The sequence below is a fragment of the Parus major genome, chromosome 4, assembly GCF_001522545.3.
Source record: "Parus major isolate Abel chromosome 4, Parus_major1.1, whole genome shotgun sequence".
NCBI lineage: Eukaryota > Metazoa > Chordata > Aves > Passeriformes > Paridae > Parus > Parus major.
In genome coordinates, this window is record NC_031771.1 from 14,925,532 (window position 1) to 14,953,123 (window position 27,592).

A 27,592-nucleotide genomic window follows, 5' to 3' on the forward strand; every position below is an offset into this window, starting at 1 on the left:
TGTCCATTTAAAGACTTGCTCAGAAGAGTGAGCATGTGCCATGTACATTTCCAGTGAAGTCAATAATTAAATATGTTCCAGATGACTCTGGTGGGGGAGGATATTAGTAATTACCATAAAGTGACAAATCTACATTCTGTGGCTGGTACTTTGAGAACAAAAAGTCAGTGTTTCTAATAGAATCCATTAAAAATATTACCTGATTCAATTGTCATGTTAAAGTTAAAATAATGTCTTAAGTTACGGATGTTTTTTTCTGGGTTTTTTCCTAACAGTCTTAATAGAGGTACGGTAGTTGTCTTTCAACACATGCCTTTGATGAGAGCCCATTGAAACACTTGGGAGTTTTCTTGTTGAGTTGGAGGGAATTTGGATGCAGAGAGTGAAATTGGACAGTATTTAAATCAGTACAGCCTTGCTTATTAAACAGCATGAGTCTGAGCCTTCACATTTGGGAGACATTTGTGGTGCAGTGATGATAATATGGAGAGATTTCCAGTGAAAAGGAAAAGCATTTCTTTCTCAAAGAGGACTGGTCCCTTCTGCCATCTCATCTCAGAAATGAAATTAAGTGGCTAACAAAGTCTCAAACCAGTTATAGAGTACACAAAAATAATCATTCACAATTTGCCTTGATAAAAGGCACCGAGCTGTGTTTTGGGTATTCAGGGAGAAGACAGCTAAGGCCAAATCGCAATTAGCTAGATCTCAATTACAGTTGAAACTGGCCAGTGTTGTGGCAGATAACAAAAAGCTTTTTAAAAAGTACATTAATAGCAAGAGGAGGTCTAAAGAAAATGCTGGATGTGATACTTGTTAAAGGCGATCACCCCTCTAATGGAGATAAAGAAAAAGTGGAGGCATTCAGTGTTATTTGGTTTTTATTCTGAGTCTTTATTAATCCTGGTAGGCCTTGAGCTGCCTGCTCCTTTCAGTTCAAGGGACCGTAAGTGTGTGGGAGCAGTGACTTTCCTTTTGTGAATTTGTAAGGGACCAGCTGCATCAGCCAGATGTTGACAAGTCCATGGTGGAATTCATCCCGGAGTACTGATGGAACTAGCAGATGTTATGGCAAGACCCCTCTTGATCATCTACCAAATACTTTGTGAGTCTGGGGAGGTCCCTTCTGACTTGAAGGTAGCCAGTGTTATTCCAGTTGATAAGGAGGACTGTTAGTCTAACCTCAGTTCCTGGAAAACTATAAAGGAGATCATAGTGGGGTTCTATTGACAGGCATTTAAAGAACAGTCCAGTTGTCAGGCACAGTCAGCCTGAGTTCACACAGGCAGAGATCCCTGTTTAAATAATTCGGAATTCTTCTATGACAAGGCCATTTGCCTAGCAGATCAAAGATCTGGATACAGGATATGAATACACTATTAGCAAGTTTGCTGATGGTCCCAGACTAGTAGTTGCTTTTATCTCTCTTGAGGGATGAGAGGCATTGCAGATAGATTGGAGCATCAGGCAATGATTAACAGGTCAGAATTTAGTAAGAGCAATTGCTGGATTCTTTATGTGGTGTGGCGAAGTGGCAGCTCTGCAGAAGGGGATCTGGGGATGATGGTTGACAACAGCTCAGTGTGAGCCAGCAGAGAGTGCTCTGGCAGCCCAGAGGACAGTCCCCATCCTGGTGTGCATCAAACACAGCATAACCAGCCAAACAAAAGAGTGATTATCCCGCTGTACTAAGTGTTTGTGCCGCCTCCACCTCGAGTCCTGTGTGCAGTTCTGGACCCCACAATATAAAAAGGATGTTAAAGTGCTCTAATGCATCCAAAGGAGGGCAACAAAGCCAGTGAAAGGGATGGAGGACATGTCCTGTGAAAACTTTGGATTTGTCAGGTTTGGAAAAAACAAGTTTGAGGGGCAGCCTTGTTGCTCTCTACAGATTGCTGAGGAAAGGATGTGTTAGAGGGAGGTGCTGAGCTCTGCTCCTTGGGACCCTGTGATAGGACACACTGGAACCATTCGAACTGTGCCTGAGGAAGCTTAGTCTTGGCATTAGGAAGCATTTCTTCACCGAGAAGGTCGAGTACTGGAGGAGGCTTCCTGGAGTGGTGTTTGATACCCCAAGCCTGTCAATCTTTGAGAAGCATTTGGACAATACCCTTAATATTATGCTTTGGTTTTTGGTCAGCCCTGAAGTGGTTGAACAGTTGGACTCTACATGCTCATTCCAACTGAAAATAAACCATTTTTGCCGCAGGAGGATGCTGATGCTTCCCAGTGAAATGATAAACTGGGGTTTCCAGAGCCCCGTGTGAGTGCCCGGAGACAGTTGCACATTGTTGGTGTAATGTGTCTTAAGAAAGCTCAGACAAATTGCTTTGCAACACTTCTTCATCTGAACATCTACATTCATGTAGAAATGGGTTTTTGCAGTCAAACACAGCCCAAATCTTATCAATTATGAATGGCTGCAACAGATGGTATATATTATTGTTTTTAAGAATAAGTGATACGTTTCAAACAAGAAACACATGCTGCTCAGCAGCTTTAGCTGCCACTTCTGAGATGGGAACCAAATCCCTGACCTTGTCTTCCCCTCCACTTGTTGGATAACATCCTATTTTAATAACCAAAAAATGAAGACCATGAAATACTGCACGACGGAAAACTGTGTGCAAACATCAGTTCCAGTGTAAGAGGATCCTGCTCTTTCTCAGCTTGCTGGGAGCTGCACCTGTCTGGGCAAGGGTGAAATTTGTGTTTGCAGCACAACTATCGATCAGCCTTTTCCAAGGGCCCTTGGGACAGGGAATTTCTGCAAAACTGCTTACTTGAAGTTTCAAGAAGTTTGTGCAGTGTTGCTGCAAGGAGCTGGCTGTAACCTGAGATCAAGGTGTATCATGATGATGAGTGCTTTGTCAAATACCTGGCTTTGCAGAAAACAGAGTGTATTCCTTAGGTTTTCTTTCAATCCCCATTTGTTGCATTGCTTTCTTTAAAAACTGAAATAATTGCTGCAAATACAGCAGGTAAAAGTTTTTTGGGGCTAAAAGCCTGGCTCTTGAAGAGCAATCCAGAAGAATTGTAGCAGTCCACAGAAACTGGACCAGAAGTCTTGGAAACTATATTCCCTGAAGCTTGTGCCTATTTTTGCTGTAGATATAAAATTCTATGTACGTGCCTTATCTGGATACAAATAAACTGTGTAAGCATCTGCAGGATTGGTGCCTAATTTGGTGAAGAAAAGTCCATTTTAAAATCTTCATTGCTCTTACAAAATCTGCTACAAAAACATTTGCTGTTTATGATGCAGAATACATCTAGATTGCCAGAACAAATGAGCCAAAGGTATTTTGTGATAGTAGCCATTCAAAAATAGAATCCAAATAATTTGTTTATTTTCTGATTTATAAAATTGCTACAGCATCTTGGCTGAAACTGTGGGTAGAAAGCGTGCATTTTCTTCCTCTAGTGTTTTAAAATTCTTGCTTAACATTCATAACACAGCAAAATACTCATTTCTGTGTCTTTAAAACCAATCATATTAGTTATTCCCTGCTGAATTTAGTGCTTATTCAAATGCGCTCTCTGCTCTCCTTGAAAAGGAATTTTGGCTCAATTTCTTTAGTGCAAAGCCCTTCCTTAGTGCCTTGATAACACAGTGTTATCTTATTCTGTAATACTTCACCATACAAAGCAATCTCAAACTCAAGGAAGCATGCCAAGAGACACTGGGCAAAAAGCCCTTATGTAAAGTTTGAACTTCTTTCCCTTAACAGTGCAGGATTTGCACAACCTTCTCTTCAGGCAAAGAAAATAAATAAATCAAAACAAAGCTCTGAAGTTAACCAAGAAGTTTCTTTAAGCAGTACTCTTGGTATTTATTTTAATGGGAAGAAATCAACTTTGTCACTTTTATCAGACTAAACTGAAGGAATTCTGCAGTGCTCTTCGCTGTCAGTGGGACAAACTCCTTGTATTGTGCCCAGATCTGTATGTAAAAAGTTTCCTATGCAAAAGCCATTTTTTTGTTGTTGTTTTTGAAGTAGAATTTGATGCCTGACGGGTCCTGTGTGGGAGTGTGGTGACAGTTATGCAAGCCCTACAGGATTTTTTACTTTGCTCTGGAGCTCAGGATAAGAAAAGGCAGACTTAGGCACTGATAGCCACCTTGGCCAGAGTTGCACCTCTTGCTACCCAAGTTGTGCTGCTTGAAGTTGCACTAGAGATGCACCCTTCTCCTTCTTTGCTTCAAGTTGTGATTATCCTTCCTGTGGTCCTTTTGACCCAGCGCTGAGTTACTGCATTTAATGTGGCGCTGGCTCTCTTTGCCATGCAGTTTGTGGGCTGCATAAATCTGAGCAGGATGACAGTCTCATTGGAACTCAGGATGTGTAGGAAGGAGCCCCAGGTACTCAAGGTTTGCAGTCTTTCTCATGATACCACAGTCCATGGAAATTAGCTGTATGGCTACCATTAAGTAGTGTCAAGATGAGTGCTATCTCCAGAGAGATTATTTATCACTTTCCCTTCCCTCTGCCTGAATTCAGGGAGGTTTTATAGAAAATTCACCTCTCATCTCCCCTTTTATTCTTTCCACTTCATTTCTCGCATTCCCGCTTACTCTATCATAAATATACCTGCACAGCTGTGACTGTAGCTTTACAAGCTTCAGCCTCTTAAACCCCAATGCAGGTGACCTCACCTTTCAGGAGCAGAGGCTCTCCTGGAACATGCAGGAGGATATTGGCTTGTCAAGCATTGGATTTACTATTAATCAGTCCACTTGAACTTCTTTCTGTTTCTTTTTTCTTTTTTCTTTTTTTTCTTTTTACTTTATTTTATACCTTTTTCTCATCACACCAGTAGAGAGTCCCAAAATGTGACCCCTCTCAGGAGTGCAGAAGTAGCCTAACTTAGTGCACACATGGCTTTTGTGGTACCAATGGTGTGTTTGTCTTTGGTCAGTCAATAGGGTCAAGAGGCAAGAGTTTGTCTGGTTTATGTCAGTGCTTGCCTGAAGTCAAATAGGTAGCCAATTAAATTTTCCAATATAGAACGAGAAGAGAGTGGCAGTGTCAGCTCTTCGACAAATGCATATTAAATTACATGATGCAAAAGTGGCTAAAGATGATTCACAGCAATAATTTGACCCAGTTATGTGTTTATTGCATTTAAAAGACAACTGGGGGCTTGATTTCATTGCCAGCTGTGTGGTAGTTAATGATCAGTAAGAAAGCATCAAACTGAGAACAACTTCTGTTTCTAAATACAGCCCGCCGCGCTGAATTTCAGACATTCCCAGAATGAACTGTGTGTGTGTAATGGATCTAAAAATAAGGAGAAACATGCTTTTATTGGAGACTAGCAGTATATATTCACTGCAAAATTGTTCTTAACTAACAAAGAAAAATCATAGGCAGAAATGATGGATTTGCTTCTAAATGCACATTAATTGCTCTGACCTACAGCTATATGACTCCTGATTAACGCTGGCCATAAATGAATGTCCTAACACAATTCTGAAACCTATGTAATTAGCAGGAGAAGACAAAATTGTTGCTTCCTCTTCAGACTGACATTTTTACTGCAACCATTAGTTTTAAAAACATCAGGCAAGCTCTCTGCCTGAGTGGTCTGTCCAGTATCATTGTTTAAAAAATTCATTTGTGGAAACAATCGTGCATACGATAAACATCAGTTTGAAAATTCAATTTACTGTGCAAAGAATCTGGGGACACAGATTTTCATAAAACAAAGTAAGACTATTAGAGCCTTCTTTTCACAGCCTGCATGTTTTCTTTCAAGCAAAATAGGAATGATTTGGTTTGGTCTGTAAAAGTGTAGGCATTAAAGCTCCAAAGACAATGTGCTACAATAGTGTTGAATCGAAGGTGCCTAAGAGAAAATGAATGTTACAGGTTTGTTTTTTTTCCCTTTGATTTTAGGTTCTATTATGTATGTGCCTTGTTAGTTCCATTTAAAGAAATGAAAAATGCAAATATCTCTTGCTCTAAAACATACTTTATTTGAAAAAAAAACATAAATTCTTTCATGAATTAATTAAAAGTAGCAGCAGCCTGGTGTCTCTCTTCACCCAGTGCTGCAGTGGAGTCAATTCTGTAGTGATGTGTGGCAGCTCTAAAAAAGTATGTTAACTGGGTGATGCTCTGGACATCATGCAGAGAAACCTCTGGCTTTACTCACTGGTTTTTCTAGTTGAGAAAGAATCCATTATATGGGCCTGAATTTTGGAACAATGGATGCTCCCACTGGGCCATTTGGGGAGATCTTTGAAGTGGGGGTGAAGCAGAAAACAGAATTACAGCACTGCTTGTAGCCATACGTTTAGCTTAAATCCAAACAAAATTTGGCTCAGTTTCTCAGGGAATTGCCCAGTCAGATTGTTCAGAGACGAAGTTTTCTTAGCAGCCCAATACCCAATGGCAGAGCTTTTCCAACATCATCGTCAGCCAGACCCCAAACCTAACTGACCTGGACTTAAAAATTGATACCCAGGAATTGCTGACAATACCCACACTCTGCTGTGTGTCCCTGCGACATCTAAAAGCTGAGAATGTTTGGGGCTTGGCACACAGAAGGAGTGAAGTGATTTTAAAAACCCAGTCATGTCTCTCTAAGGCTTAGTCTGCAGGAGTTGATTAATGCAGCCATGTTTGATGCTTATCCTGCTAGAGGTGCTTTGCAGTGGACATTGCCTACTGCCTGCACTGTTCCTGGCTGCTCAGGCAACTGCCTAATTGCAAAAAGATGAGTGAGAAAAATATCAAACTTGGCATTAGTTCCCCCTTGCAAAGGAACTAATAAGACTAAAAATATAAAATAAAAAAAAAAGAAAATCTTCAGTTTAGGGTTCAGTTGTAATTAGAATTTTTGAACACACTTTCTCTTTTTATCCAGAAGAGCTAATCCTTGATCCTAATCCTCCCTGCAAAAAATGGAACTCATTGATTCTGATGAGGAGTACTTGAAGGGGTGTTGTCCCTTGCCATATATCATTCTAAGGAAAGGCAAGCTCTCTGTGATTCTGCAGGCCATATGGACCAGCCACATGTAGATGTTTCATTCTTAGTTTGGGAGTGTTGCAATGTAAGGTGTAGGGAGAGGAAGGCGAGACCTTTGGGGTTGTTCATCAGTCCTATTTTCCTCTTGCTGATGACCTGATTCCTTTGTGTTGGATTTTGGAAGGAAACATTGTCTTGTCTTTACAGTGTGATGTTGGTGCTCTAGACTGCATTTCTATTCCCTGCGTACGAGATCTCACTCTACATTCCTCTATCTGCTGGATATTACTTTTAGAAAAGCTAATAAATAGACTCCACATTATTCCTGCTTAGATTAGTTTGGTCATAATGTATCTCTTTCCTCCTATTTTCCCCTGCTGTCTTTAAAATGTCCAGTAGAGGACTTCCCCTGGCATGAGCTAATTTTTGTTTTGCATCTTTCCCATCTTCAGTTCTAATCTTGGACCTGTTAAAAACTTTCTGTTCCTTCTTTGTTTGCCCTAAAAGTGCAGTGCAGTTTTATGATGGTCCTAGGAATGATTTTAATTTTGGCTTACAGTTCCTGAGTGTGTGTGGTACCAGGAGATACTTTTTATTCTTAAAAAAGCTTCATTTGTACGTGTATTTGCTAAAATGCACTTGTGAAAAAAGAGTTTAAGAACATTTTAAAAAAGTTTCCAAGCATTTCAGAATTATTTTTTACATATAAATACGATTTTTCTCTTTCTATTTTCCTTTGAAATGTGCAGTGAAAACTGCTGAATGGCTATCCTCACATTTTCTGTGTGGATACTGCTCTGTACAAAAGACCTCCTGTGTAACAGTGTTGAAAATCTAATCAGGAATGCTTCATGGAGCTGCAAAATCGTTGCTGGATAAAGCATTTTAACAGGCAAGCAAAGCTGTAATTTCCAGAGAAGGTCATGATTACAAACTCTGTGTTGACTGGGTGTGACCTGGATGAATCCTGCTGGTCCAGGAGGAAGCCCAGTTATGCCCTAACCCGATGGCCTCTCTTTTCCGTCTCAGTTTTCCTTTTGTGAAACACAGCTTTTTTGTGGCTAAAGGTTGGAAAACAAAGCAGAGATTGCCATTACAGTCAACAAGCTCATCATTCTCCACGCTCAGGTCCCAGATGTGATGATACTGTGTGTGGCAGTGCCATTTCCCACCATCGGCTTTGTGAGCAGGAGCTTTCCCTGACCTGCTCTATAAAGCCCACGTTGCGCACAAAGCCCAAAGTCCCCTTTACATTTATTAACAAAGAAAGCAACAGAAACTGGTGTGCTGAGCCACTCCTGGGGCTCCTCCCCAAGGACTGCACTGCTGAGAGCTGGAGTCCTCTCTGCACACCGAGTACAAACAGGGGAGGCAAGATGTGCTTTACAGAGCTGCTTAACCCTTTCCTGGAAGGAACTGCATCTCACTGTCTCTTGGGAGAAGGGGGGCACAGCGAGGAGGATGGGGGGCAGTTTGCTGTTTACTTTTATCTCATTCCCCACAGCATGCTTACACTACATTACTTTTTGTATAATCTAATGGGTAGATTCCTGCTGTTACAAGTAGGAAAATCCAGAGTGGAGGGTCTTGTGACTCTGAAGCCATTGTGCGCTTGTCACACGCCTCACCGCATTAGGCTGGCTACCCTGGCAGTAATGGTCAGGGCAAGCTGAGAAACATAACAAAGAGCCTTAACTGGCTGTGCCCCACTGGTGCCTGTCTATCTTGGCATTTATTTTCCTTAAGCACCTAAACATCTCATTTTGCTCTTCCCTGCAGTGAATGTCACCCCAATGTGATCTCTCAGCAATCCTGAGCTCCAGCTCTTGCTGTTGTATTTTCCTCTTTCTTGTGGTTCTGGTCTGTGTATTTTAAAAGGTGGCATCTTTGAGATCCTGGGCCTCTGCTGGCATTGCTAGGAAAGGAAGCAGTAAGACCTTTATTCAGTCACTGCAAGCTGTTGTAGCTCTGGTGGTGGATATGAGGCACATTTCCTCTCCTAGTAGGGCATCTGCCAGTCTGGTGTAGCTCTACAGCAAGTGTGTACCTGCAGGTCTGCTTCCAGTTCTGTTTCACCTTGCAACTTAAGAGACTTCTGCTGTGCAGACTTCAGAAATGGGGTAGAAAGATCATCAGTAAGAACACCAAATGATGTGGTGCTCCTTCGTTAGAGACAGAAGGGATGGTGAGAGCCGTGGGCCATTTCTAGAGGGGCTGTGGCTCCGACCCCCAGCTATTTCCCTGTATTTGGTGCCTGTCGAGCAGCATCCCTGTTTCCATGTCTAGCTGCTTCAGACCTCATTGGCAGTGGTCCACTAGTGGTAGCAATGGTGGTGGAGATGAAGCTGTCACCTCCTTGGCTATCCCTGCTCGTGGATGGGCACCCACCAGCAGGTTCATGCAAAGACAGCTGCCCTGGCCACAGGGTGCTGGGATGAGCAGCTTCTGAGCCTTTGCCAGCATCATGGGGGATTGAAGTGTGACCAGAAGGCCTTTAGGCCATGGTCTGTGCTGTAGACATTCCTCCTGGGACCTGACTTGTGTAAAAGAGGAGCAGCTGTGTTGTGCACCAGCTTTAAAAAGATGGCTTTCCAAAGTGCAGCCTGTTCTGGGAGTTTAACCTTGGAAAAACTGAGGCCAGGCACAGCTCTCAAAGGAAAAGAAACAGCTTTTGATGTTGCTTCCTCTGAGGGACACAGAGGAGCATTTCTTGCACACCTTTCTCCCTCCTGCTGCTTGATGAATTCAGGCATAGAGTCAGATCCATGGGGAGGCTGTCACCAGGAAAGGCTTGGCCAGTTTGCAAGCCAGCACCTGAAAACAATGCTGTAAAGTAACAAACCTTCTCAGTTCCTTAGAGCAGATCTCCCTTTGACCAGACATTCTCCAGCAGACTCTGCTGATGGCAGACAGGCACCCAGACAGGTAGCACCGCTGAGAAGATGGCTCCGAGTTCATTGACAAGGCATCAGTGTTCAAAGCCTGCATCCTCTCTCCTGGGCAAATGTGATCCACAGGAGTTCACAACATTGATCCTGTGGGACTAGAGGAAAAGAAAAATTCTCTCTTATCCCTGTTTGCTGTCTAAAGGGAGGCCACCATGCTGTATTCTGCCAACCATCCTTAAAAGGACCTGGGCAAGGTGACCTTGCCAGGCTACACACAGCACGCTAGAAGGATGCTGACAGCTGCATTTGCAGTCATCATCCCTTGAGGAAAGCATCCGTGCTTGCTCCTTATGCTTGCAGGTTTTCACATTGGATTTTGGACTATGGTTAAAGCACAGGAAGCCAGTTTTGGCACCATTTCCCAGCTCTGTCACAGCTTCCTTGGACAAAGTAGGTAATATTTTCCTGCCACTGTTCCCAAATGGAAATATTAATCAATCTTTAATTAACCTTGACTGTGTTGTTTGTTTAGCTTGCAAGCTATTGGGACAGCAGTCTTTTCTCACTTAGTAGTGGACTGCTGCCTGTTTCTGCTCTGGCCCTGGGATATTGCTACAGTATAAGAACCATCAAAAATAACAGGACATTTCCTCATCTGGTATCTTTGCCATCGTGGTAGTGTCAACCACGGTGGAAATATTATCACTGGCATGTTGATCCACAATTTGAACTAAATTATGAATCCTAGCATGCAAAACAGGAGCGTTCAGATAAGCAGTTTGGCAGTGTCTGTGTTGCTTGTGTTTAAAATAGGATTAAGAGGAACAAAACACAAGGTATATCCATGAAAAAGCTAGCTTTCTTCCCCAATGTTTCTGTATTTTTTTACATTACATCTAGTCTCTTCATTAGTTTTCTAACTTTAGGCAAGTATGAACAAAATGCTTTTTATTTCTCAAGGCCTTTGCTTAAAAGAATCAGCATGACAAGCTGAGAATATGTATGGAGTTTTTAAACTAGCAGTTTTTTTCCAGTGAATGTAAGTAATGAAGTGATTGTTTCATGCTTTTCTTTAGGAAAACGAGGCCTCTTCCTTTTGGCTGTTATTTTCCCTCTATATTTGGTTGTGATGCAGTCAGAGATGACCAGAATTGTAAGCAGTGAGATACGTTGTCTGAGACAGAATTACAGTTCTGATCCAAAGGGGCATGCAGCTTTGAATGGAAATAATAGATGCTTTTAAAACACCTATTTAGATAGCATTTTATATGGGGGATTTTTTGTTTGTTTTGTTTTGGGCTTCTTTTTTTTCTTTTTTTTTTTTTTTTTTTTTTTTTATCAATGTGATTAAATTGAAGATTTTTTTGTTTGCTTTTTTGTTGCGGTTTTGTTGGGTTGTTTGTTTGGATTTGGTTTGTTTTTGACTTACACTTAGTTACACGCCTGCCCTCTCCNATGCAGCTTTGAATGGAAATAATAGATGCTTTTAAAACACCTATTTAGATAGCATTTTATATGGGGGATTTTTTGTTTGTTTTGTTTTGGGCTTCCTTTTTTTTTTTTTTTTTTTTTTTTTTTTTTTTTTTTGGTGGGTTTTGGTTTGGTTTTTTTTTGTTTGCTTTTTTGTTGCGGTTTTGTTGGGTTGTTTGTTTGGATTTGGTTTGTTTTTGACTTACACTTAGTTACACGCCTGCCCTCTCCCCCAAAACGCAGAGAGAACAGAAAGAGATTTTAATGTGCTCTTGCTGTTCTTACTGTGGATGTTTTCTTCTGGCTCCACTTGAGCTTCAGGAAGAAACGAGATGTGTTTAGCAAATGGAGGTTTATTATGGGACATGCAGATCTCTGAAGAGCTCTGATGTACCAGACTTGTCATCTTAGTTTTCCATTGAACATATTTCTCCTGTCCTGGTGTTCACACACAGCTGTGCATATGTCAAGCACAGTTTCTTTTTGCTTGATTCACTACAAATTGTGCCACAAGCACCTGGTCCAGCTTTCCTCTGGCTTTATGGCATGACTTGGAGAAAACTGCAGAGATCCCTGTTTTTTCCCCTTTTGTCATCCTGAAAACTGGAGTGAAAATATTCCTAGAGAGTTTGTGAACTAAGAATTGCTGTAAGCTAATGGACAGTGAATTAAACTCCTGGCTCGCTATCCCAGGCCATTGCTTCTTTCTCTGTCAGAGTTTCAAGGTTTTGGCATTTGTGTTGGCTTCCTTATTTCTGAAATGGAAATACTACTTGCTCGAGTGTGGTTTGAAGGGAGGAGCTGCGTAACACCTACTCTTTCCATTGAACAGGGAGTCCAGAAGCCATCAGTCAAAGGTGTATGTTTGAAACTGGCAGGTCCTCTAAAGGACCCAGGGGCCAGCAAAGCTGGCTGCTTCCTGCTTTCATTCTTGCCTGTTGGCCACGACAAGACCAATGCTTTAGCCTTGCCCAGGAGGTTCCCCATGGCTTGAAAAACTCATGCAGCACCAGAGCTGTCCCATCCATCTTTCTCCCTTTCTCTGTTTGAGTGTGGCACCAGAAGAGGCAGCACCAGCTGCCAAGAGCCCCCAGCAACTCCCCCTTCAGCTTTCAGAGAAGGGCAGTCTCAGAAAAACAACACGCACATTTCTGTCCTGTCTCTGTGTCTCAGGTCACACACAGAGTCTGCCATTATCACAAACATCTGTGTTGAACCAAGGTATGGGCCACAATTTTTGTGGAGTACCTGCTTCTTTATATCAGAGCCCTTTTTAAAAAATGGGCTGGTCTAGTGCTAATTTAGATTAACATCTGTGGAGCTAAAGATGAGGTCTTCTACCTCAGTCAACCCAGGTAGAGCCGCCACGGGGACTTTCTTCTTATTTCTTCTATTTTGTGCATTAACTCAAAGGGAACATAGTAATGCACTGAAAGTTGTTTAAATTTTTATAGAAGTATGCATTTGTGAAAGATTCCACATGAGCTCCTGGCAGTGGGGTAGGCTACCCAGAGCTCCTCACCAAAGGCACTGCTCTTGCCCTCAGGTTGTGAGGGAGGTGCACAACATCCCAGGCTTTCACAAGCCTGCTGAGGTCAAACAGTTGATTAAACCTCTGTTGGGTTGTGCCTGAGTATGATCTGAATTTGTGATGTGCTCTCACTGCCAGAAACGTGGGTTGTTATCATGCTGGTGTCCTCTCTCTGGGAGTTGAACATGGAAAAAACAGACCAGGTTAGCAATGAACTGTGGTGGCTGAGAGTGGAGATGGGTGTCAGCAGATGCTCTCTAGGTTGTGTTTCCATACTGTTTTAATGGTGATGCTCCTTAAGCTCTTTCACTTCAAATTTTAGCCCCTTTTCACCAGCCTTTCTTATTGTATATCTGTATCGTCCAACTCTTCTCAAAAGCCCTACCCCCAAAGTTATTTAGGAATTAAAGTTATATAAGGAATTTGATGGGAAGCTCAATCTCCTCTCCCAGGAGATGCTGTAAGCCGTGCTTGGTGCTGTTTGTGGTTTCAGGCCATGGCACAGTCCCATCAGATTTGTTAGATGGGTCCTCCTGAATGCAGAAGAGAACAGGATCTGGTGAAAGGAAAGGACCAAATCCTGTGTGTCACCATACCAGCTGGGCCCTTTGATGCCCCTCTGGGAACTTCTGGCAATGTGATAATTTGATTTTTGAGGCTTTGCGTCATCTAAATTATCCAAAAGAGATTTCAAGAGAGAAAGGGCATTTTTATGTGAAGAGGCATAGCCTTGGCATCCAGCTCTGTCCCGTAGGTCTCCTTTTAACACTCTTCCCTATTTTCAGATTACTAAAAGCTGGACTGAAAACTGTACCTAACCCTTAATTCTTTTTCCATTTTGATCTAGCAAGATAAGTAAATATTGTTTTACATAAGAACTGTGCCTTAGCAAAGTAGATATATTTATTGAATTATCTCATACCAAAATGAGTGTTTCATTGTCGCTTCTTTTTTTTTTAAATTTAGCAAGATTTTTTTACTTTTTTTTATATCTATTGATGCCATGGGGAAATAGCTGCATTGGCTATGAAATAGAGAGGGCACCACACATTGACCGCTCCAATAATGTTGACAGTAAATAATGTGCAAGAGCCTCAAGGATCCTAAGTTTTGAAGTAGAAGTTAAGCTGTTGCAAAAGCACACAAAAGATTTCCCTCAACCTTCATAAATTCTTATACTTTAAATTAGAAATAAAGTAGTCTCTTTTCTTGCGAAATGATAGGTCTTAGCAGTGCCTAATATTCAGTTCATTGCAAATAGTACGAAATTTCTACATATTCACTGCATATATTTTATTGCTGTAATTTGTGGTTCTCCCAAGCAGAATAATATTTTTACTTCACTGAATATACCTGTGCAAGTTAAAGGTCTCAGATGTATTCCTTTAAAGTGACAGTTCATTCCAGCTGGGTTCCTGCTTTATATCAGTACTTTATTCATTAAAAATAAGCATAAAATACAATGTCATCCTTCTTAGTTCTGTATTCAGGCAGCGGGGAGCCAAACCCTGAAACCCATAAAGGGTTCTCTATTCGCACTTGGGCTCAGAGCGCACATTAACGGCAAGGTCCTCCCTTAATGGCTTCTTTATAATGGGTTAATGGTACCTGCGTGCTTCCTTCACTCAGTACCCCCAGGGCCAGCCTGTCCCGGGACATTCGGTGTTATGTTCGGTATTACATTCGGTGTTAAATTCAGTGTTACATTCGGTGTTACCTCCTGCTCAGTACCTCTGGTGGAGGTGGTGGTGCCGGTCTGTCCTACACTGCAAAGGCATGCACACCATCCCTCCCACCCCCCAGCACATCTGGAGCGTGGGAGCCTTCCGCAATTCAGCAGCACATCATCTCCTCCGAAACATCTGCCTCTCAGCTGAGCTTTGGTTCACTCTGAGTACTGAGGGCTGAAGCAAAAGGGAAGATGAAGTGAAGGCTCCCAAGCAGTTTTCTGCAATACTTGCTTTAGCAGTCTGTAGACGAGATCAGAATCATTTCTTTCAGAGTGTTTTAGGAATGTGCCTCGAAGTGTGAGCTGTGCCAGTATCTTTGCATTGCACATGTGAGCCTATGTGCGTGTGACACACGCCTGGGTTAATTATTTAAATCCTGAAATGTTGGAAGCCACTCCTCTGCATATGTGCACACACACACACACACAGAGCACACTTGTGTTAATTCCTTTACCCTAAAAGTGCTAGAAGGCACGCCTTGGTTCCTTTTTTCATCTTCTCTTTCTGAATAGCAGATGTTGTTAAAATTTACACCAGATTGTAAAATCTGTTCCAAAGGACCAGCCTGAAGTCTTAACATCTCCTTCCCCTGCTCTTCACTCGCTCTCCAAAGCGGTTGCAGTAAAATCCCACCTCTCCAGTTACTTCGTGGGGGTTTCGCCAGTTCATAGAGGGGAAAACAAACGTGTCACTTTGTTTGTCTTTGTGGAAATCCTTTTCTGATTTTGATGGGCATTTTACTACAGCATCCAGTTGGAGACACTTAAGAATAAGTACTATTGACAGAGGCAATTGATACAAAAGCCTTCCTGACCGTTCTCTCAATAGGTAAAAAGAAGCGGTGTTTTACCTACCAAAGCGTTATTAAAGGAAACTCAGCCATAGCAGCTGCTGTCAGCAATATGCCTTGCAATCAAATGAGAAATATGGTAGATACTCCAAGACGTGAGAGAACTGCCAAGGCTTATTGCAGAGCAAAGAGCTTTTCAATAAATGTTTTCTCTGAAGAGCATCAGATTTCACTCACTTCTCACAGCTCAGACATGCCTTGGCAATCATGATTAGCCTCATTTGGGCCTGTGGAATCTATTATTTTATAGCTAGTCTCATAGCTGGCAGGATGACAAACAGTTTATTCCTCTTTGGAGAGAGATCGGACTGAAAGACACGGAGCTTTAATTCAGTGCTCCCCCACCTAAGATATTTTTCCTTTCCCACCTATTGCTTAAGGCAAGACATCTAATGATTGCCTCAATGGCTCTGGCAGGCTTTTGACATCCCAGATTTAGCTCTGTCCTGGATGAGGGCAAATCTTTAGGAGACTTAAGGATTTCTTTCATTTTAAAGTCAGGTAAGGAGGCAAGAAATATATTAAAAAACCCCATGCAAATAAGAATTATTCCTAGTTAGCTGCATTTGCCTAGATATGCCATGTGATATTCCTGTGCGTTTGAAATCCCAAAAGGAGGAACAAGTGGGGTTTTTGGGGTGTTTATCCAGGTCTGTTTACCTGACCCAGTTACAATGGCTGAATGGGCAAAGGGAGTAGGACCTACACTCAGACTTGATTACAACAGCTCTCTGGGGTTAGATTTTACCTGACAAGGTAATTTGTTTCTAAAACAACTGGTTTGTTGTGGGTCTTTTACCATTCTGTCAGTTTGTCTCTCCAAACCCTCCAAGAGGTAGTCTCTGAGCACTCCTGGGCTGAGCCGGCAGCACTGGGAATTCGATGTGTGTTCCTGCCCTCAAAAACCACACTTAGCAGCCCTGGAGCGTCAAACCCTGCTGCTAGCACCTCTTGGTCCACCTCTATGTGCACAGAAGCCTTTCTTGATGGAGGGGAACATCATCTTGGTACTCAGTTTTCCCCCAGACCCTTTTCAGAAGGGCACTATTAAATAAATGTTCTGGGGAAAAGCTCAGCTATTTTTATTTTTTTTTTGGCTTAAAGCTGTAAATAATGCACAGATGCACAGTAATGCCTCTCTCCCATTTTATAAAGAACCTTACAGCCTGGATGAGGTTTAACTCGTGTCTCTGTTGGGGAGACAGGATCTCCACATCTTGTTTGTCCTTCGCTGCAGGTCTGTGTTGCAGAAGGCTGGTGGGTGCTTGGCATCAGGCTGTTCATTGGCAGCAGGAGCCAGCCACAGAACAAGTGCTGCAGAGGGTCAGCCTGCAGTGCTTACCTCCCTTTCTGGAGCTGTGCTTTCACTTCTTTTACCATTTTTTGTTATGGGAGAATGATGTCCAGGTGGCTGATTCTGCTGTAATTTAATGGCAGCTCACTCATCTGCTGTTGTGCTGGAAACAATACGAGGCCAACTGCCAGGGAAAGTTTGGCTGAATGACCTGTAGCCTTAATTGAATTTTACACAGTTCTTGTACAGTCCCTCTTTTTTTCTCCCCCTCTCATGCTCACTTATCTTGCTGCTTTTTTTTTAACTGGCAAATTTAAAAGGAAAATTCTGGTGCATAACAAGTTGAGAGCAACTTTTCTATTTGTGAAGTGGTGAGTGGTGGCCAATGCTCTGACAAACACTTCGACTAGCATAAACAACTTTTTTGTTTTCCATATTCAGAGATGAATTCGTTTTTCAGGTCGCTTTATCTTTATGCTCTAAACATAAAAATCTCATTTACAAAAGAGATTTATACACATTAAAAAATCAGACATTCCTTCTGAAGATGAACTTTGAATGTAACAATTCCTGCAGCTTCTTTTCTTTCCAGTGCAGTATATTTCAGGACTCATTATATCTTAAGTGAATTATCTTTACTTGAGAAAAAAATATTTATCTCTTGGAATAATACATTTAGAAGTGCAGCACAATCACATTCACTATCTGCTGAAGCTGATTAAATGTCTGCTTCTTCAGAGAAGCCAGTCACTGTGACTGCCACCTGGAATAATAATGAGAGGAGAGAGGCAAAGAAAGAATAGAAATTATTCACAGAATATTGGGAAATCCAAATGTTTGCAAAGTCGTTGACAACCAGCTTGCTGTTTGCTCCTCTTGCAGGGCCAGGCACACAGCATGGATCTGTTTAATCCCAAAACTCAGAATCCTTGAGCTTCATTTGCTTTCTGCAGGAGAGATTTTTGGTTTTCCCTTTACAAAATATTTTAAGGCGTATTTTTTTGTGTGTGCTTTGGTACCTAAAATTAGGAAATAAGGCAATAACATTTAAGCTCCTAGAAAATTTGCCCCAAGGGGACAGTGCCATGGAAAAGCATTTGTTATTACTTGGGTTTTGTGGGAGAGTCCGTGTGAGAGCTTGCATCTCTGATGCCTGTCATCTGTTATAAGAATGTCTTAACAAAATGATGGCTTTCTCCCAAAATAGCCTGAAGTTTGATCTATAATACACAAGGCAATTTTGTAGGAAGCCATAACTTCTTTCATCTCACAGAAACCTCTAGTGGACAAGACTTAATGTATATTAGTGGTTTCCTGGGTCCTGATGACTTTAAGTTACACTGACAGGTATTTTAACATTAATAATCCTTAGTTTTATTTTAGTGAACATCTATTAAATTTAGTTATTATGTATTAAAAAGCAGACTGAAAGCACTGACATTTTAAGGAAGCCCAAATTAATGGTTTGAAAGGTTTCACAAATTTATCAGATGAATGGAAATCTAAGGAGGAAAAAAAATCCCACTTATGAGAAATGACAGCTTTTGATTTCTGCAGATCTATAGATACCATATTTAAGGATCTAATTTAGGTTGTGGCTCATGAAAGCATTGATTATTGACATTTCCAATCTCTGTACTTCACAGCAGAATTAATTAGGAGGTGATAATTTCAGGAATGTGTTACATGAAGCCATTGTAGTGCAAAGCACTCTTAGAGCACCTTTGTTTACTGGTGCTTGGATATTATATGAAAAAATGTAATTTGAAAGTTAAGCAAGTGAGATGATTCCTCCATTTTATTAAATAAAGGATTAACTCTTCATTTGCTGTAAAATGCAGGCCTATCTCCTGTGCAATCCATTTTTTTCCCCCAGCTTTATAGGAGGGAGTCTAATATGCACACATAGCTACATACAGCCAAGAAGAAGGAAGCACTCTGTTTACTGAGACCTTAAAATAACATTACAAACTAAGTTACTCCCACCACTGAAATAGTTTAAACCCAAGCAAACTTTAAAAGCTTAGCTTGTAGAATAATTTTTGTCTGGTGGAGAACTCCATCAATGAGGCTTGAGGTTGAGTGTTCTTTCATGAGAGAAATTGTCAGCCACAGGAAAGATAATTCACAGTGATATACTTGATAAGAATAATTTCTTCATTCCTCTGGCTGGAGAATGAAAGTCTGAGTGCTTTACATTCAAGTGTCAGGTTGCTCTTGGACTGAAAATTCCAGTAATGTTAATGGGGTCTGTTCTCCATTTAAATGCCTTCTAGAAAACCCATCATGTTGAGGAAAAAAAAGAAAAAAATCAAAGTAAAGGAAGACTTGGCGGCAAAAAATGGAAAAATAGCAATAGTAGTAAGTATTTGTAAAACAGTCTTAGAAAACCTAATTCTTCCATTCTTTGTGTTTGCTCCTGAGCCAAGACTCAAGAGGTTTTCCCCTGTGGCAAGTTCAAACTTTTCACATTAAAAGCTCAGAAAATGTGTGTTTCACTGGGACTGACAGGACTGGAGTTTAGTTGTGACTTGGGGACAGCTTGATGTGGAGGTTGGGGACAAAGGCTGGTCACTGTGTCTTCCACAGAGAGGATAGTTGCAATGGAAGGAGAGAAGCCAAAGACATGTATTGCTGTTTGGTTTCCTTTGTCTAGAGGCAAAATATCATCTGTCTTTTTCTGCTGGCTACAGCTTGCAGCAGTGGATGTGGCTGTGTTCCCATTATCAAGGCGTTTGGGGTCTGGTGAGCGCCCACCTGCACTGCAATGGGACCCCAGGCTTTCCTAGAAGGAGTGGGTGGATGAGAGAAACAGTGCCATGGACTTTGTTTTGTGTCTGTGCTGCACAGAGCGAGCGCTGAACTTGGCTGTGTGGTCTCTTTTGTCACTTTAATTATGTGTGGGGAGAAGAAAAAGAAGCAGAGATGGGTACTTCTGCAGCATGTTGAACTTCAGGTTGCCAGAACGTGTCATAAAAATGCCGAGCTAAGTCTCTTAGCTTTTCTTGTGGTAAACCATATATGGAGGTTGAGTGGGTTTGAAATACAATTTTTTAAATTTTTTTTTAAAATATTTTCACATTTTAAAGAGCCTTTAAGCAACCTGGCATAACGGAATGTGTCCCTGCTCATTGCTGGGTGGTTGGAACTGGCTGATCTTTAAGGTTCCTTCCAACCAAAACCATTTTGTGATTCTGTGATTTTCATTCCATGGGTTTCTGCATATTTATTTCAGATCTGCTGCTGCCCTGAATTTTGAACGTGCCTCTTAGTTTTTTCACTGTCACTCCAGGACTCAAACATGCCTTCAGAAAAGAGCACCTTCACCTGTGAGCAGGCTCTACATGAGCATGCTTTGGGGTGCCTTGGTAGATTTGCAGCTTCTCAGACATTCATGTTCAACCTAGGACCCACAGATGGGGCTGTGTGTTAGGGAGAAACACATAAATGGCTTTTCAGCTTCGCCTGCCTGTGCGTGTGGTCAAGTTGGTTGTGGGTACGGGATGCAGCAGCCACGTCTGGCATGGAAAACACTCTCAGCGTGGCTGAGAAGCTGCAGCTTGTGCTACTGAGGTTAGCCTCAAAAACGTGGCTTTTTAGTCCTTCTGCTTTGTCATTAACTATGTGTTTAGCTCTGAGTGTATTAATTACTAGTCTGAGTCTATTAAATCAATCAGATCTGTGAAGGATGGGGCAGGGAGTGGATGTCACTCATTCCACTATTAAACATCTGCCCTGAAAAAAAAAAATAAAATAAACAAACTACTAGCAAAGTACAGGGCACAAATTTTTGCACTACTTTTGCAATTGCCTTTTAGCATTCCCCTACTCAGATTTTTTTTTTTCCAGGAATTTTATGCTGCTGTTGTGTGGGTTTGAAGCAGTGCCAGGGAGACAGCTCTCTGTATGTCTCTGCCACTGTGTGCTTGTGCCTTAAATAGTTGAGTGCAATTCAATGTGGCGGTAAGAAAATGAGCAGTTAATGTTGTTCAAGTGTTAATTGTACAAGAGTGTGTTTTCAGGGTCTCAACACAGCAATACTAAGAACATTTAATTAATGCTTTTGTGTGATTTCTCTGAACGGGTGGCAGGAGTCTGCTTGGGGACAGGCTGTAGTGGCTCGTGATTGCACGATGTCCTCAGCTTTCCTTCCATCTGAAGAACAGTGAGGAAATCAGTGTATGTGGAAAGTCTGGTTAGTAACTCCCCTCAGACACAGCAAGTGGTCCTTGATTTCCTTCTGGCCTCCAGCTCTGCTGAAGTCAATGGCACTGGCAACCACTGTAGGGAATCCAGGTGAAATACTCTTGTTCTCCTCCCATGCAGTGACAGCAGAAATGGGAGACCTCACTATAAGAGGAAATGCTGTGTATGCCTGGGGTTTTTTTCCATAGATCTGTGTAGGAAAGTAAGGTGCACCCTGTGCTGTCATCAGTACTTAAATTCTGTAGGCTGGCACAGGCATTGCAGAGATGTAAAACTGTCTGTAACTGTGCAAAATTACAAAAAATTCTACCAGTACTTTATGAAGACAGTTCTGCAGTGGTATGTTGTGTAACTGAAGGGGTAATCAGACTCTAATTAGAGCCTTTCTTTTAATATTGTTCAATGAGCTAAATCCTCCAAGCTTCTCGTGGAACCTGTCTGAAGAATATGGTGCCCCAATATAAGCTGGGTAATTACTGAAATTCAAAAGCATTATGTCTTTAATTAGCAGAGGGAAAATATGTATTTTCAGTACATACAATGAAAGCACCATTCAGAAGGTCACCAAAACACATCCGTGTTTGGAATTATAAGAGAGCTGGATATGGCACTGAGTTTTAAGAACACATATGAGCTATTTAGAATAAGGGTAATCAACGCTTCAGGTCGCTCAGTTCATCTGGTCACAAATATATTATCTCCTCTAGAAGCTTTTCTCTCCCTGCTTTACAATATCACACTGTTGTCTGAATGCATTACAAAAGCTTTTGTGCACTTGGAAATGTAAATTACTACCTTCTCTGCTGCCAGAGGTACTGTATACCATCAGCCCAGGGAGTCAGTGTGAAGCCATACTTTTGGGGATCTGTCATGTTGCCTTCTTGCTTTTGCCAGGGATATTAAATGTTTTTCTGAAGCCACAGTTGGGGAAGGATGGGGAGAACAAGTGGTGTGTGGGTTTCTCCGATTGCTAAGTCTGGAGCCTTTTAATCTTGCTGGCTCCTTCCCTTACAAAACTAGATTGCACTCAAATGCATTGTCTCTGGTCTCTAGAGCCCTGACAGCCACATGTTGAAAACATTTGCCTTTAACCTTAACCTGTTATGAGGTAGAAAGGCGCCTGAATCAAAGCCCAGGTAAAAAAAGTCTGTTGGAGTTTGGAAACACTCGTTATGGGAGCTGCAGTTGGCTCCAGCTGTATGCCTCTCTGGACAGGGATGTGTAGATCCTCATGTCTAGCCAGAGCATTTGCAGCCCAAGCCTGAAATTGCTCTTCCTCTGAGCCTGCAGTTTCCCATCCACATGAACAAGACTTTTGAATTCAAAGAGTTTTGCAATGCCAGCGCTGGAGGACACTCAGCAAGTGTCTCTGTCTGGAAGGGGCTGGAGTGAACTCTGGGCAGCAAAACCAGAGCAGGTGTGCGCACCTTCGCATCCTGTCTCACTTCCCCGAACAGAGATCTCTCAGCTGTCAAAGCCGTCCTGGTTTGCTGGCAAGTTCTCACTTCTCCCTCTGATCTTTCATGAGGCCTGTCTTCTCTTACACCTTCGGGGAAGAGGCCCCATGGAACGAGCAAACCACAGAGGCTGTTGGGTTCCCACCATACTGGAAGAAATCAGGGTCTGTGCCACAACTGGAGGAGGTTTTTGGATGAGGACCCCCAAACTTTCTTGCAGGGGGTTGTTAGGTATAGAAACTAGTACTGAGTATTTAGGAATTAATAAGTGCACTTCATTTATTTGTTCCACCTGAAAGAGGCTTTGTCCAAAGGGACACAATCTCTTGAGCAGCATTATGATGCACGGTGAATAATTCATATTAAATTATCCAGCATATTCTGGGGTTGGGCTTTTAAAGTCATGCTTTCATATTTTTGTCTCGTTAACACTGTGAATCTTTGGAATCTTATTTATAAGTGCTACAGTGTTTCCAGTGTTTTTTTCCAACTCTTACTAAAGTGTGTTTCTCCAAGACAAAGGACAGGACTCTACGACCATCCATGGATATGCTTCATTTGACTCTCCTAAGTTTTCTTTTCACATCATAAGTTAATATTCTCCTATTTTAGGTAGGGATCTCTGTTTTGCAGGACTTGGGCAAAATATATGAAGATGTGTATTATATAAAGTTTCTCCCTGGAATTTTTTTTCTATACATAAAGCTGTATCAGTTATATTTCACTTAATGTGTATTTCATTTTGCTCTGTGAAACTAGTCCAAGGTTGCTGCTGACAAGGTAGAGTCCAGGGGGCTCATTATGTCCCATGTGTTGGGCTTTTTTTTTTCATTTCTGACAGATTTTTCTAAAGTTAAAATTTATCTGTATTTTGTTCAGCTTGTCTGCATAATATCCAGTGTATATATCAGAGGAAAGGTTTATATTTATATATATATAAATGTTCACATACCAAAGTAAATTAATAAATCTTCCTTTTCTTATGAAAGAGGTAAAGAAAAGTACCTGGCCAATACAGTACCATTAATCTATTCTCTTTTCTCCTTTCTCTCTTTACCTCTCTCTCTACAATAGAAGTGGAACAAAAAGGTAATTAAATACCTTTCAAATTATATATATATTACTTATGTATAGGCTAAGTTATTTAACAGTTTAACGTTTTAGTTGAAATACTTTGTCATTAATTCTCACTACCTTTTTGTTAAAGTTTATTTAGTATCTCTGCTGCTCAACTTCACCAGATAACTCATATTTGCTGAAAAGTTTTTACCAGTGCCACCTTTAATTTATTTTTTTTTAATTAAATTTCTATTCAAAGGCTTAGATAACTCATTTTCCTGCCCCAATGAATTTGGAAGGTGTGCATACATATGTATGTGCATAAGTATATCTAATGATGGCATAAAAGCCTCTTGGAAATGGCACCCCTTTTTCAGCAACTCTGGTTACTTAGACTCCAATGGATCTATATGATTTTATACTGGTTATTAAATCTGATTTTCCTCCTGTCTTGCTCTCCAGACAACATTACCAATTTCTGCATTTACAAAAAATAATCAATTACGCTCCAAGCAGGAAGTGTGAATGTGGGATCCCATCTTGCCAGCCCTGTGCTGCCAGAAGCGTGCGGTGGGATACTTCTTCATGCCTCCCTGCCGCCCATCCCATCGTCACGGTTACTGTGACTCTCGCGGATCGTGGAGATCAGCGCTCCAAATAACCAACCAATATTCTCCCCCCGAAGCGTGTGCAGCGCCTCCGCGCCAGGAGGGTGCTGATGGGGATGGCGGGGGCCAGATTTGCTCCGCAGCATCCCTCCTCTTGCCTCCCCACCCACCCATCCATCCATCCATCCGTCCATCCATGCAGCTGGCTGGCCCCTCGGTGGTGGTGTTCCCGTGGGGCCGAGGTCAGCCGGGCAGCAGCTGAGCCTTTTCCCAGGTCTTGGGTGTGCCCCTGTCAGCCCCCCCGAAGTCTGAGCAGCAAAGCATCCCAGTTAGTCAAACTGCTCCTCTGTGCTCCTCTCATGTAACAATAGAAGGTATATGTTTTTAAGTTTGAATTACTACTATATTTAACAGGACATTTTTTAACTGATTAAAATCTAGACATTGGGTTCCTCTCCAGCAAACTTTATTCTTTTCCTTCCTTCTTTCCTTTCTTCCTTGTCTTTTCCTTTCAGCATCCATATGTCATTCGTTTTTAATTGTGTGGACTGCATGTTTCATGTGTCCTGTAGCAGCTTGGAAAGTCTCATTTCTAGTTATGCTCCAGATGGGTGTTCCCCCCCTCCACTCCCTTTGCTTTAAACGCTCTTCTGAGTTGCTAAGGGATTCGCCTCTGCTTTGCTATTGGTATCCCTTAAATATTTAATATCACTTGGGCTGTAAGGATGGGAATTTCTTTCTCTTATTTCCATTTCTAGGCCACTCTTCTGTGGGCTGTTCAAATAAATATGTGGATCAATTCCCTCGGAGTTTAGCCCTTCACCTAGTAGGTACAGATTCACTGCAGAATATAATTTGGAAATACAAACCCAGAAATCCTTTGGGGGCACATATTCATTTCAGAGTTTACAAAAGCGAGTGGTCCAAGTAAGTATACCTGTAAAAAACAGATTTGAAAAGCAATAAGAAAAGGAGTCACAGCTTATAGAAAAAGCAGGGGGGGGAAAGAAAACCCAGTTTGGTGGAGCAGATCTTGTTCCAGAGATGTGGTGGGCAGGAAGGATAGTCTCCAGCTACAAGGCATTGCTCTTGGGTTTCTTCTCGTCTCAAGTGTCCTCTGCTCTGGGACTAGAAGCTGTTGAGATGATTGGGCCAACCAACCCTGAACTGTCATTAACTTTTTTCTTTTTTTTTTTCTTCTAAATTCTTTTCCCCTACAACAGTTTTTCTTTGCCCTGGACTGCTGAAAGGAGTTTACCAGAGCGAACACTTATTCGAGTCTGACCACCAGTCGGGCGCCTGGTGCAAGGACCCTCTGCAGGCCTCTGACAAAATCTACTACATGCCCTGGACGCCATACCGGACAGACACACTGACAGAATACTCCTCCAAGGACGACTTCATCGCCGGCAGGCCCACCACGACCTACAAACTCCCGCACCGGGTGGACGGCACGGGGTTCGTGGTGTACGACGGGGCCTTGTTCTTCAACAAGGAGCGGACCAGGAACATCGTCAAGTTTGACTTGCGGACGAGGATAAAGAGCGGGGAGGCGATCATAGCTAACGCCAACTACCACGACACCTCGCCCTACCGCTGGGGAGGCAAGTCTGATATAGACCTGGCCGTGGACGAGAACGGGCTCTGGGTAATCTATGCAACAGAACAGAACAATGGCAAAATAGTCATTAGCCAGTTGAACCCTTACACGCTAAGGATCGAAGGGACGTGGGATACTGCCTACGACAAGAGGTCAGCTTCCAATGCCTTCATGATCTGTGGGATTTTATACGTGGTGAAGTCTGTGTACGAAGATGACGACAACGAAGCCACAGGGAATAAAATAGACTACATATATAACACTGACCAAAGCAAGGATAGCATGGTGGATGTGCCCTTTCCAAACTCCTACCAGTACATTGCTGCTGTGGATTATAATCCCCGGGACAACCTCCTGTATGTATGGAACAACTATCATGTTGTAAAATACTCTTTGGATTTTGGCCCGCTGGACAGCAGAGCAGGTAAGGGGTTTAATACCAACCCAAAAATCTTTTTTTTTTTTTGTTCCTTAAACATTTATTTTTTGTGAATCTTTGAAGTACACTCCTGTCTTAGTGAGCTGGCTGAGTTTCTGCAAATAAAGCCCCACCACAGACCTATAATGGTTATTAAGACATGAATATGTACAGAATTTTTTTTGTCTTAGTTGAAATGAAGTGGACAAAGGTGTCCACAAAAGTGGCCTGAAACAGTTTCCAAATGCCCAAGCTTTTATTCACAGGGGTAGCAGTCTTTTCTCCTGAATCAAATTTCTTTCGTACATCACCAGATCATTTTCCCTTCTGCAGGAATTGTGACAAAACAAAGCGTGGAAGATGTTGTTACAAACAGCTGGAGGAAAACTGCCTGCCAGTTTAAATTACTTTGTTTCATTAAGCTGGGGGAGTTTTGTTTTTTTAAAGAAGCTGAGACTAATTGAACATGTGATCATGCACCCACAAATGTGTGTCTGGAGTCAGAAGGAGAATCAACAAAATCTTCTAAATTCTTGCTTTATTTTCTATAAAGCTTTTCTTTCTGTTTTAAAGCATTTCATGACTTACTATGACTTACTATACCTTATCTTAGAGGATCATCTGGCCCCCAGAGGTTTCCCAGATTTTCCATCTTTCTTCCTGTTAGAAATTGTGCTGGTAGTTACTTAGGTATATTTTCCCTTACCTTTATCAACTCCATCATCATTTTGCAATTACAAAGTTGCCACTTCACTAGTAACAAGACTTAGCCTACGCTGTGGTCAAGCTTGAATGATGTTGCAAGAATTTCCAAACAGGATTTGCTCAGTCATTTTAAATGTTTTTGACTGTACTGATGTAGTCACAGTTTCAGATAGTTCTTGTGGTGGACTGAGTACATTGAAAGGCTGAAAAAGTAAGAAAAAAGGCAGAATTAATATAATTGGATAGTAAAGTGTTCAACTCATAACATGGCTTTTTCTGAAACATTTCTTTTTGTGAGTAAGAAACTTGAAAGTGGGCGAGTGGATTCAGGGCTTTAGATTGGAAAAGAGAAGTGAAAAGGTTTCTGTTGCTGAGATTTTCTTTTCCTGTGTGCAGCCTGTTACCCATATATAATAATGAAAATGCATCAAGAAATGCTGAAAGAAATTGTGGGTATAAAAATCTGAGGAGGGCTGGAATAAAAGTAGTAAACTGGCAGTGAAATTGTGGGTTTTTTACAAAGATGTAAGGAAGGGGAGAAGAAAATCTTGAAGAAGCAGGTGAACAAGAACTGAGTGACTGTTAAGGAGTAGAGATATTTTCAATGATGTTGACCTCTGTAAGATCTCAGATGAGTAAAAAATGAAGTAATACTTCTCATTCTCCTAACTTAATGACGAGCATGTACTTTCTGGGTGGTGGAGTGAAGCAGAGCAATTTGTGAGCTATTGGCTATCCCCAAGGAGTGGAAATCAATTGCATCCCTTCCATTTCAAAGCGTTTCTCTCCTTTTTAGTGA

The 27,592-nt window shown here is 41.7% G+C and overlaps 1 protein-coding gene across 18 annotated transcripts in view; it reads left to right on the forward strand.

Moving 5' to 3' along the window:
- ADGRL3 (adhesion G protein-coupled receptor L3) overlaps positions 1-27,592 on the forward strand; it is a 489,797-nt gene that overhangs the window by 290,404 nt on the left and 171,801 nt on the right. For 15 of the 18 annotated variants that reach the window (XM_015625411.2, XM_015625414.2, XM_015625396.1 and 12 more), the window contains 2 exons: positions 23,478-23,492; positions 25,294-26,094. In XM_015625411.2, the coding sequence (XP_015480897.1) occupies positions 23,478-23,492; positions 25,294-26,094 (816 nt within the window). The remainder of the gene's footprint in view (positions 1-23,477; positions 23,493-25,293; positions 26,095-27,592) is intronic. The other 3 variants (XM_015625401.1, XM_033513564.1, XM_015625409.1) reach the window with 1 other exon arrangement.